Raw genomic sequence first — 12,500 nt, 5'->3', positions numbered from 1 at the left:
CATAAACATAGGCAGAGAGCAGTTCTTCTCCATTTGTATTTTACATAAACACAAACCTGCTCCCTCGGAAACAACTAATGAGCATGTAACAAGGGGGCCTCTCCGGTGTTGAGTTCTGTATTGGGTGGGGGAGCAGGAGGTGACAGGGCTTCTGGGCTCCTCAGGTGGGTTCGTGAAGCACTGGGGGGGGGGGGGGGGGGGGCGAACGGGGACTCCACAGCCTCCCCTGTTCTTGGAAAAGCAACTGAGCACCTCCCTCAGGAAGGCGTCCTGGATTGCATAGTGTCCCCGGGACCACGCTTCCTCGGTCCCTCCCGCCTGAGTTTCTAGCCTTCTCCCATCGCAGGCTCCGGAGGTCAGGGTGGAAGGTGTGAACCCGGCACAACTGCCCATCCTCCCACCTTCCCTAACCCTCCGCCCACGCTACGATTGTACCAACTGGGCTTTCAGCACCGTGGACAGAGCTATGGAGCCCTTCCCGAGAGCAAAAACCAGCTTAAGCCTGGGTCCTCTGAGGCCTCAGCTTGACCCTCTGTACTCCGGGCACTAGCTGCCGGGGGCTCTCCAGTCCAAGGGCCAGCTAGCGCGGCTGGCGCAGATGGCGCTTGTGGAGACCGCCAGGAGCTAGGGCTCCGAATCTCCTCCCTCTGGAACGTGAGTCACCGCCCGAGCCACTTCCAATTAGCGTGATAATTAGGAGGAAAGACCCTCCTCCCCCACCAGCCACCCGGGTACACACCAGCCCCGCGGCTTCCGGGGGCTCCTGCTAAAGTTTCCTTCCCAGCTCGGGGGAGGCAAAGCGACCTGAGCCTGGACCTTCGGGTGAGCCGCACACGGGAAGGGGCCCCCACCGGCTGACAAGCCGAGGACGCGCGACTTCCGTGACAGGGCCCCCTGCAGGGCCGCGCCGGTGGCGGCCCCTAGACCACCAGGGCTGAGTGAGGTGCCTCCGAGCCCCTCCGCCAACCTGTTCCTAGACCGTACGCCCCAGTTCTTGGAGGGGAAGTCTGCCTTAAGTCTAGCCTCAACCCTCCCGTTTAGTTTTCAGGCTTTCTGGCCCTGGCTATGCTTAATAGCAAGACGCATTATCTCCGGTGGCGTTGCACCGCTGTGGGGAGACGGGTCCGGCGGGAGCGGAGCTCCCTCTTGAAATGCCCCCCATTCCTATTTGCGAGAAACTTTCCCCTCCCGTTGCCATGGAGAGAGACGGCCGCTGCCTCCCGTTGCCATAGCAACGTGCGGGTACCGTGGACCGCAGGATTGCGGGGCTCAGAAAGTCTTTCTGCAGTTCAAATAGCCCCGCAGTTTTAGGGTTTTCTGCCTCCGAAGCTGGGACTTGGGGCTAGTGTGACTAACTTCTCCCGTTAGAAACCTTGGCCAAGGTTCTCCTACTCCCAGCCGGGTCATTCTTCTTTCTATTTCGTTGCCACTTGTGTGGAATGTGGCAATTTATCCAGTGTTTTCACGAACACTATCTTTATATTCCCAGGCAGTCCGTGAAGCCCTCCTAATCATTATACCCCTTTTACAGAGTGGGGAATTGAGGCTCAGATAGGCCAAGGTCACACCAGGCAGTGGATGTGAAGTCAGATGCCAGGCCCTTTCCTGGGCCTTGCACCCTCCGGGGTGCTGGACAACCGGGCTCCCCTGCCTCGAACCCCGCCGGGACTCAGACCTGTCCCTGGGTGTAGAGGGGGCGGCGGTGAGGCGCCAGACTTGCCAGCTGCCGCGGGATGCCACGTGAGGGGCGGAGACCCTGCGGGGAAGCGATTAAAAGCTGAACGGAGCCGCAGGGGGCCGCTGCGGGGAGGGTCTTCTTGGGGCAGCCTCGCCCCGCCCCAGTCCGGCGGCGGCACCGGTTCCGGCGGCTGCTTGAAGCGCCGGGGCGTCCCGGGCATGAGTGGGGTTTGGGGGACCGGGGGGCCTCGGTGCCAGGCGGCGCTCGCGCTCCTGGCCTCGCTGTGCCGGGCCCGGCCGCCCCCTCTCGGGCTGGACGTGGAGACTTGTCGGAGCTTCGAGCTACAGCCCCCAGAGAGGAGTCCGAGCGCGGCCGACTCAGGTAACGGGAAATCCGAGGACCCCTCTCCTCCTGGATTCTCACCCTGACGGTCCTGCCTCCCAGAGTACCGGCCCCGGGAGCACCGGAACCTAGGCAGAGAACTCCAGCTCAGGATCCTGGATTCGAAACCAGCCCTAGCCAGTGCCCTGTTCCATCGCCCGCAGGGCAAGCGGAGAGATTTGAAAGGGGACCTGGGAGGCAGCGACTCCCCGAGCCCCCTCCCGTGTGACTCTTCGGGGGTGTCGCGCAAAGCAGCGCTCCCGGGGTGCGGCGCCCCACGGGGGCCTCAGTTTCCCTAGCGTCTCTCCTCGCTCACCCAGCGGGCAATCTGCCAGGGAAGAGGTCTGTGGAGCGACTAGGGGACCAGGAACACCCCGGCGGACGAAGTAACTCGTTTCTTGGGGGTGTCGAGGTCCCAAGGTCCGTCTGTCGGTCTGCGCGTCCCTTTGTTCTCTCAGCGAACGCGGTCTGAGCCCCCTGGCGTCAGGGAGAAACTTGGGTCTGCGGGCGGCACGAGGTCTTGGTGTCCGTACCTCTCTCCGGCTGCGAGTGGCTGTCTGCGTCTCCGCCGGGGGACGGGGGGCGGCGCGGGGGAGGGTGTCTCGGCATCCTCCCCCCCGCGCCCGCCCCTATAACTCGCTCCCTCGGTCCCTCTCTGACTCACTCGGACTCGGGGCCGGTGCGCGACTGAGCCGGTGCCTCTCGCCGACTTTGCCAAGCCGGCGCCTCCTGCTCGAACCGCGCGGACTGCGCGCGGGCAGCCCCGGCGGCCGCCGAGCCCAGGCGGGAGCCCGAGCCGAGGCGAGCTCGCCGGAGCCGGTGAGTCTGGAGCCCGAGCCCCACAGGGCCCGGGCCCCGCGCGCAGCGTCGGCGTCCCTCGGGAGTCGCGACAGCGGCAATGGCGTGTCGCGCCCTGGCGGCGGGAGCCGTGGGAGGGTAGGCGGCCCGCCGGCCCGCGTATTTACTTGCCGCACCAGCGCCGTTCGGCCACGCTCGCCCGCTGCGGCCGGGCTTCTTTGTCGGAATGCCGATGTCTGGAGGGTCCTGGGCGAGAGGGAGCGTCGGGTCGCCTTCCCTCCAGGGGGAGGGGCGGGGGGGCAGAGTGAAGCCTCGAGAGGGTGAGGAGTGGGGGTGGGGAGATCCTGCAGGGACCAAGGCTCCGCAGACACCGCCCCTCCTCGTCCCCCGACCCTGACTGACCCCGGTGGCGCTGGGCCTCGGGGTAGGCGAGGGTCGCCCCTGTGGTTCCGCACCAACGGCGCGGGAAAGGGAGGAAGGGGCAGCGAGAGGCGGGAATTTCGTCTCCACGCGCGTCTCCAGGGACCAGAAGCCAGAGACTGGAGCAGCGGTTCCTGGAGCAGGTACAGGTGGGGTAAGCTCCCCAGAAACCGCAGGTTCCAGGGCTCTGTTTTCACTTGAGGTTAAAGGTCAGAACTGTTGGCAAGCTCCTGGGTTAGAAACCCGGCCGCTGGGCCGGGTGGGGTGGGGGGTGGGGGTGGGGGGGGGAGGGGATGGGTAGAGGAATAGAAGGGAGGTAGTGAGTGGGCCGAGGGAAGGATTGTGTGTGAGGGGATTGTGTGCAGCCTTGGAGGACTGGAGCGCACCTCAGCCCTGTGAGGCTGGTTGGGGCCCTGCTCTCTTGCGTGTACTCTTCCTGGCCCTAGACAATGTTGGATCAATGGGTTGATTACTGCAGCAGAAGGGACTGAGGTTAGACCTAAAGAAGAACTTTCAGAGGACAGTACGGTGATGGGTGCTGGAGAAGTTGATTCTCCCCATTGAAGAACCTCGGAATAGAGGAGGCCCAGCAAGTGCTGTTAGATTTTGGTTCTCAGGTGCCATCATCTGCTATCCCATCCCTCTTCCCGTGTCTCCCAGACACACAATTTTCCCTAAGTTAGAGAGTCTCATTCCTGGCTGCCTACCCAGCTCCCTTCCATCCTTTCCTCCAACAATTCACCGCCAGTGGGGGGCCTTAATGCCGGTCCTGACTCTCAAACCCTAAAGTGGGTAATTCAGGGTGAGAACACACCTGTCGAGTTCCCCCTGCGATGGAGGCTGCTGCCCTCCTCCCCTGTCTGTCCAGAGCAGAAATGCTGTGTACTGGGAAGGGGGTGTGTGTGTGTCTGTATGTGTAACTTTCAGATACAGGGAGGCCCTGGTGTTTTGACTCCAGAGGGACACCCTGCAGTCTGGAACGACAGGAACCTGGTGACCAGGCTGAGAGTAAGAGAAGGTTGAGGAGCAAGAGCAAGCAGCCTCTGATGAATCAGCTTGCCTTCCCTGTAGGCTGCTTGAGCTTGACTTGTCAACCCTAGGGGGACTTGAACTTTGGCTGCTGAGTCACAAGCCTCAGGAAGCACCCCCGCCCCCTGGGGTCAAGCGAGGGGGCCGAAAGGGAGGAGGAGGAGGCAGCAAGAGACCCTTGACCATAGCAAAAGAAAGTGGTTGAGAGTGGCTTTGCGATCTTGGGGTTTAAGTGAGCTCAAGTCTGGGGAGATATATAGTTTGGGACCTGCACCCCAGAGCCACTGCCAGATTCTCCAGTCAGAGAAATGTTGGATCTCTTCATTTGTATTTTCATGAAAAATGCAAGTAACTAGAGCATGCCCAGTTCTCTTTAGCTCTCTGTATGTTTCCCCCTGCCTTCCTCCTACTGAAAGTCTCTAGCTCATGGGTTTTGTAGTAACACCCTGAGATTCAACAACTGAGATTCAGACTCCACTATCATTTCCTGGGACCCTCCTCTATGTCATGGTCTGTGCTAGGAATTGCACAGGAAACCTTAATCAGATCTCCTTCGCTTTCCTGACTTGAAACACCTCGAACAAACTGTCCCAGATAGAATCAAGTTCTGTTTTACTTTAAACATTCTGAAGGTGAAGGGTCTACTATCCTCTTTAATATACAAACCCCCTCACCCCCCCCACCCACCCCTGCAAGTGGACACTGGTAAGCGGTTCTCTTTCTTCTTCATGCTGTTTGCCTTGTGGAGATTAATGAACTTGCTCCTAGGCCAAAGTGAAGACTGTTGGGTGTGGGTAGGAGGGTTCTGGATTTGAGGTAGCAAGCAAAGGTTCAGAGGTATTTCAAAAAAATTCCAGAACTGTTGGGAGACCCTGAGCTGCCCTGTCCCCACCAAGCTGAAGGCCAGGAATGTTTATTCTTGGCCTTACTTGTGGCCATGAGATGTACGTACTGTTGGTTCACTTCTCTACTGACTCTGGAGATGTTCTGTGATTCATTCAGCTGGTTTGAAGTTGGCCTTCCACAGCACAGATTAGAATTTTCCTGCCTGTGATGGCAAGTTAAACGCATAGCATTTCATCAAAAGACAAATGTCCTATTTCTATAACTAATCATTACTCCCTCATTCCTTGCTGGCAGGAAGACATTCCGCAGATGTTGCCAATTTTGAGGAAAGGTGCAGTGGAGGATCCTTTAGAACGTACATCCCTTAAACAATGTTCTGACTTTATGGCGTGTCTTCAGCTTTAAGATTCTAGAACTAGGGTAAAGTATCTAGGAGCTATAGAGCACTTAGGTTTACAGTTCTAGAAGTTTTCTTCTACTTCTGTCTGTGGGAACCTTAAGAGTGGAATGGTAAATCCATCCCCTCCATGTTCCAGTATGGAAGATGTGTTCTAACTGTTCTGTTCCTCTGTCCACAGAGTTGAGGGTATAGCACAGGGCTGCAGAAAACTAGGACTAAGACTGGGGCATCTGCACCTGGCAAGGTTTCTTTAGGGTCTGAGAGTAAGGCTGTCTGACATGGGGAAAAAGCAGGCTAAGGGAAAGTCTTGATCCAGCTCCATGGCACCCCTGCTGGTCCTGCTTAGGAAAAAAGGTCTCTGAGCACCAGAGGACTGAGTCACATTTAGGAATTTTCATGCAAGGGGATGTTGAAAGCGGAGGTGAATAGGATACCCAGCTGTGGACGCTGTAGGTACACAACACTGTCTCATCTCCCTTCTCTCTCTTGCTGATCTGTTTTTCTTGCTCCATGTGTGGGCCTGAACAGACCACAGACCGCTCCTCTCAGTGCTTGCCTGTGTAAACAGGAATGGGGGTGTAGAGGGAAGGAACATTTCTGGGTCTCTGTCTGCCCCTCCCCCCATCACCCTAGCCTTGATGTCCACAACTCAGAGAGGCCCCAAGCCCTGACTAATCAGGCAGAAAGTTACAGTTACCATCTGCCAAAATAGAAATACTAATAAATGCTAAATTAATTCCAATGCTCTGTTAGCTACAGCTCTCCACATTAGTCTCCAATTTATCTCTGAATCCCCTAATGGTGGTGGAAGCCAGTGCCCAGTCATAAAGCCCAGTCATAAAGCTGGTGCGGCCATAATTAGCCCGGCATTGTCTCTCCTCATCACAGCTTTTCAGGGACATTAATTCCTTCTCTGTTTGGACTCTGCTAATTATCCCCATCGGTAGTTCAGTTCAGCCTGGATCTCTGAAAGAAGGAATGGAAGCAAAGGCTCCCTGCAACCCCCCCCCCAACCCTGAATTTTAATCACACCAGCTTCTAATAAATTTACAAGCCATGGCAGAGTTTATTATTAATGGACCACGTCTGTAAGGCTGGGAACAGAATAGCCTCTGTTCCCCCAACACACGCACATGCACGCGCACGCACGCACGCACACACACACACGCAGACGCACGCACACGCACGCACACATGCGCGCACTCTTGGGTATTTCTCAGGGACATCTATCTCTGGACAAGGTCTTTCCAGGGGCCGCTGGTTATGGGCCCAGCACCTGGTGGGTAACCTCCAGTGTCTGTACTTTTTAGGGAAGAAGAAAGAGGTGGGGGATGAGGTTGGTCAGAATCCTAGTCTCCAGATTTCTACCCGCAGGCACAGAGGATCAGGCCAAATAGTAGAGGACATGTCCCACACTCTCCTGATTTTAACAAAAAATGCCTCCCCAGCTTCCTCCAGCTTTTGCCTCAACCCACTCAGGGGGCCCGGCTCAGAAGCTCCGACTTTGGCATCAGAAGTCCCGGGTTTAAGTCCCCGCTCCTTCGTGTAACGCAATGTATCCTTGAAGAAGTTACTTAGTTAATAACACCTTTAAGCTGAGTTAATTTATCTTTGAGAGGTGCATACTAATTTCTTAGAGAGGCAGTAAAGATTAAAGGAGATAATATAAGGGGCACAGTGCTGACCATGTAAAAAGGAATAACAAATAATATTACTGGTATTCATATGAATGATTCTGCCCAGAGTCTTTTCCCTTCCTAGACCTGGTGCTGTTCCCTCCAGGCTCTCAGGTCTCTGCATTTCTTGCCGTGTGATCTCTGGGGTGTGCTTGTCTGGGTCTTGTTCTGTGTCTGAATGCGGGCTCCTGGGTCAGGTTGGCCCCTATCCCACACAGGGCAGCCGGTAACCCATTTCCCAGGGTCTACTAGAAGCCCTAAAGCCAGCTTTCTCCAGCTTTGAGGGAAGCAGACAAAATGGTCCTTTTCTTTTCACTTCCTCTCCCCAGTTTATCTTTTCAGGTACAATCTGTTAGCAAAAATGCCTGTTACTGTTATAAAATGGATTTTCCTGACATGGAAACCTATTAGAAAAATGGGAACAATAGCAGGTGATAAGAGCTGCTGATGAATCCTAACATTCTGGGTGGGGAAAAGGGGAGGGGGCACCAGGCCTCCGTCTTTAGAGAAAGGGGAGATAAGAAAGCCCCAGGTTGCTAATTAATAACCCAGCATTTTCCAGGGAAGGAAGGAGGCCATGAGCCATTACCCCTGGCAAACAGTCTCACTGAAGGTGACAAACAAATTCCTGCCCTCGTGGGCTTCAGGGAGCTCTTCACTTCCCTGAGAAGAGGGGCCTGAGGTCTCTTGGATGCCTTGCCCTGTGGTCTGGTGTCCCCCTTCTCCGTCTTAGAGGGCCCAGCTTTGGGTCTGTTCGGTGTTATTTGCCACCAGAAAAACAAACACATGAAGAAAAATAGCAGCTGACCTTTGGGGAGCCCTTCTCATGGACCAGGAACAAAGCCCAAAGTCTTAGTTCATTTAATATTCATAATGACTCTATAAAGTAGAAATCTTTAGAATCCCCATGAAATCAAAGAGGAAAACCAAAGTTGGAAGAATGTTAAGTAACTTGCTCAGGTTCACACAATTAGCAATGTGGACGGATGTGCTCTGTGGTCATTCTGGGGCTGGTGCTCGCCTCAGCTACCTGCCCAGGGTCTGAGCACTCAGCCAAGTCTACGTCCTCTGCCAGGGCTAGAAGCCACCTGCCCCTTCGCAATGCCAGGTCACCAGGGGTGTTTCCAAAGCTTAACTATGCAGCTGTTTGCTCTCCTGGAGGCTGCTGGATAATTGGCTAATATGATTTCCCAAACTGGGTGCCCATGGAATACTGGATTCTTCTGAAACCTGAATAAAGATGTTTCACACCTAATATTGAGTAATGGACTGGACTTGCTTTTTCCAAATTTCCAAGAGAACTTTGCAAAACCATAGCATGTCCTCTCAATTGTTGATTTTTCTTCCATGATTTTCTTTTTACTTCTTTGGCACTCCCTCCTGCTCACCAGATGGCTGGTGATGGTCCCAAAGAAACTGGACAAGTAGCAAGCAAATGAGTACTGACAGAAAAACTCGGAGATGTGAGATCTTTAATGTAGTACATATTGTGTCTTGGCATGTACCTATATATGAAATACTTGTATACTTTCTGTGAGTAAGGTAGTTCCTTATTTGCAATGACAAAATTAAAGCTCTGTCTGTTAGTGTTCATGGCTTGCAGGTGTTCTGCCAATGAAACTTTTCCAGACGAGGGGGTATTCAAGACTAGACTGGGCAGAGCTGAGTAATTCTAATAGGACCAGCTAGTATTTATTTTATTTTTTACTACATTCCAGGCACTGTCCTGGCACTTTGGATCTCACGGAAACCTCACAATGACCCTAGAAGGTAGATGCTCTTATTATACCCATATCACAGATGAGGAAACTGAGGCTTGAGAGATTAAGTACTTGCTAAAGTCACACAGTTTAAAGCCAGTGGAGATGAATGTTGAAGGGCCCCAGTGTGACCCTAGGGCAGTGATTCTTACTCTCCAGGCTGAAGAGGAAATAAAGAAGGAAGAAAAAAGGGAGGAAGAATGTAGAGATTTGGTGGGGGGAGGGAGGTGGGGGGGCTTTCTCCCTTTCTGGAGGGTTGCCTCTCTCTCTCGTCATGAAGCTAGTGCACGATAGCCATATGGAATATGAAGAGAACTGGATCAGGACTCAAAAGGCAGCTGAGTTGCCCATCAAAATTCTATCTGCCTTGCAGTGTTGAGGTTCAAACAAGATGAGTGGGAAAAAGGCTTTGAAGGTGACTCGTGCACCTGTGATTTGCTAGAGGGCAACGTGTCCTGGTGGGTTGGTCCCAGCAGGCCTGGGGTAGGAAGGCGCACATCGGAGCTGATCTGGCCCTTGGCAGAACCCTTAGCCCAAACAGGAGCCTGTCCTTCCCAACCTCAGACTATGTGGGTTGGCTGAGTTCAAGCCGCATGTAGTGATTTTACAAGGGCAAATCCTGTACAGTCACCTTTGCCCTGGCCTAATTCTGCTCTTTACCAGCCTTGCTCACTGCCTTCCATCTCTGGCAGGGGAGAATCCATGTAGGAACAGGACCCCAATCTCCGTTGTAATGCCTGTGGGCGAGGTGTCCTGGAAAGAGATTGTCCAGGCAGAAGAAGGGCCTCTTGGTCTTATATAACCAGTATTGAATGCTGGGTGCTGATTCCCAATAATCCATACCTCTGCCTGCTTAATCACAGCTCCCAGGGAACAACAGCAGGGGAGGCGGTGGTGGTGGTGGGGCACATGCACAAGCATTCACAATAGCAGCCACACGGAGGAAAACTGATTCCCTCCGCCCGCCGCCTTCCCCCACCTCTCTTTTCATTTATGAATTCAGTTTTTTGTCAGGCTGAACATTCAGATGCACTCAATGCTCTGGGTTCCCCCATTTCTCCCCCTTTCTCATTAAAATTCTAATTATTACCAGAGCAAGTAAGATGTATGATCAAAGGAAAGCAAAGTCTAGAAATACCTTTTTGTTTTAAGGTGACTCACATTGTAGATAATGCCTGCAGAACAGCTGTAAGTGAGAGCAGATGTGAGGGGCCTCGAGACGCCCGGATACTTAGAATAAGGACCCGTATATCTGTGGAAGCTTTCCTCGAGAGCCCCAGGGGCATAAGGGCCTACAGAAACAGTCTCCAAACCATTTAGATAATGAACTCATAACAGCACAAATTATTCGATTTAATGCCTCTGATATATATTTGTTCCCATGTTACATACCCAGGTGGGTCATATCACCAATCCACGGCTTACCAGACATAGGGCCCCGGGACAATCTCATCCTCTGTGCCTCACCTTCCTCATCTGCGAAATGGAAATAATCACGCCTCTTTCACTGGAGAGTATTAAACGAGTGAATGCATATAAAGCACTTTACCATGGACCTCATAATGTTCCAAACTTAACTAAGTCCAAAAATAAAATGCTCTCATTTCTATTGCTACCAACTGGTATATTAACAATTCTCATTTATTATTTTTAAGATAATAGATAAATACGAAAGCAATCTGATATTTTTCCTCTTGTGCCCCCAGGATGCACGGACACCATGCCAGAGACCTTTAGTTTAGAAATGAGCTTAGTGTCGGCTTTCCAGATCCCTGGCAGTCTCTGGGTCAGGTGCTAATCCCACCCAGCTCCTTTGGCCAGGGAGAGGCTCTGATGTCTCTGGGCAGGGGCCTGGGGTTGCGATGGGTGTCTGTGATAGTTCATCCAGGCCAGTACCCTACAGTCAGGGAGTCAGAAGGCAGTGCTAGCTCCCCAGAGAGGGTAGCTGACATTCTCACTGCCTTCCCAGGTTCCTCTGGATGGGGGACTGCTTTCCCTGGTGACTGTATGCTGTGAGAATACTCTGGATTCTCCCCCGGGGTGGGGGGCTTGGCATCTTGGTACTGCAAGCCTAGCTTAGCACCTGGTACCGGCAGGTTCTCAGTAAATGCAGTTAAGAGATAATTATAGCTCTTTTATGTGCCATTCATTCATTCATTCATTCACTCATTTGTTCTCATGGGCCAGTTTCTGTGCTAGGCCCTAAGTCAGACAAATAGAAAAACACAGGGTTACAATAGCCTACAGTTGAATCAGGAACAAACAGGGTTGAATAGTGGAAGGACCCCCAGCCTGGGCAGCGGACATCCGGACCCTGGTCCAGGCTCTTAGTCTTACCTGTGACCCCAAGCAAGTCCCTTCTCTGGACCACTTCTCCCATCTGCAAAAGCACAGCCTGACCTCAGTACTTGTAGGGTCATTTCTCACCTTAAATCCTAAGATTCCTGGGGGCACTGGGCCAGGATAATCCACAGGCCTGCAGGGGCCACGCAGGTCACAGGGAGACTGGTGAGGACACACCCCTCCAAAGGGAGCCCAGGAGCCCAGGTCCAGTGACCAAGGCATCTAGCCTCTTCCAGAATTTCCAGAAATTTGGTGTGATGGTGGTGATGGTGGTGGAATTTCTCAAATTTTCCATTGTCACCCTAGCCATGCAAGACTCCTCCTTGGGCTTGACCTTGTGCAAACCCTGGCATGTTTGCCATTGGTTTGGAGCCTTCTGACCTCTCAGAGAGAGAAGCAGCTTTGGGCTCTAAGGGTCATTCCAGAGGGGGGTGGGGGTGTTCTTTGCTTAATATCTTAACCATTAAGCAGACCTCTGCTTAATCATTTCTTCCAGAGGGAGACATCCCCCATGGCTCTCCTGGGATCCCAGGAATCCTGCTGGGGGACAGGGGTGGGCTGGGGGCAAGGCAGTGAGCGCCCACCTCTGCACCAACCACACAACATTCAAAAATATCAGCTTTACAGCAAAGCTCTCAACTGGCCATGGGAATGGGAAAAGCCGGCTATAGGAATCACTTGTATGTAGCTTGGAAATAAGCTGTGTGGCTTCAATTCCAACTTCATCCAAGTATTTACTGAGCCTACTGTGTGCAGAGCTGAGAGTCCCAAAGAAGCCTGAGACCTAACACCTGCCTCTCATTGACTTCAAGTCAGCCCATGTTCCTTGAGCTCCGCCTCTGGGCTCCATGGTGGGGTGGGGGTGGGGGTACCATTAGAGATGGAGTTGGCAGAGCCTCTGGTCCTCAAGGCCACACAGCCTGTTGAGGAAGAGAGCTGTATACAAAAAATGACTGCTCTCAGTCTGGCCTTAGTAACAGCTCTAATAGAAATTCAAACAGCATCCGCGTGTGAACGCTTCACGAATTTGGACATTTGCTTAGGCTGCTATTTAAATTACTTTCCCTTCCCGGTGCACATGCCACATGCCACGACAGGCAGTAGGGGCGGCAAGGGAGGCGGCCCAGGTGCTCCCAGGGCTGGCAGCGGGGGAGGGGGGAGAGGGGAGG

At 53.4% G+C, this 12,500-nt stretch overlaps 1 protein-coding gene across 1 annotated transcript in view; it reads left to right on the top strand.

The window, feature by feature from the left end:
• Nucleotides 1-1,645: 1,645 nt before the first annotated feature.
• The window catches only part of SYT6 (synaptotagmin 6), a 57,177-nt gene continuing 46,322 nt past the window's right edge, over nucleotides 1,646-12,500 (top strand). The window contains exon 1 of the mRNA XM_059374331.1: nucleotides 1,646-2,059. Coding sequence (XP_059230314.1) covers nucleotides 1,897-2,059 — 163 coding nt within the window. The 5' untranslated portion in view covers nucleotides 1,646-1,896. The remainder of the gene's footprint in view (nucleotides 2,060-12,500) is intronic.

The sequence above is a fragment of the Mustela nigripes genome, chromosome 14 (assembly GCF_022355385.1).
Source record: "Mustela nigripes isolate SB6536 chromosome 14, MUSNIG.SB6536, whole genome shotgun sequence".
NCBI classification, from domain to species: Eukaryota; Metazoa; Chordata; class Mammalia; order Carnivora; family Mustelidae; genus Mustela; species Mustela nigripes.
Note: the sequence above shows the minus strand (reverse complement) of the source record. Positions and strands in the feature narration are given on the sequence as shown.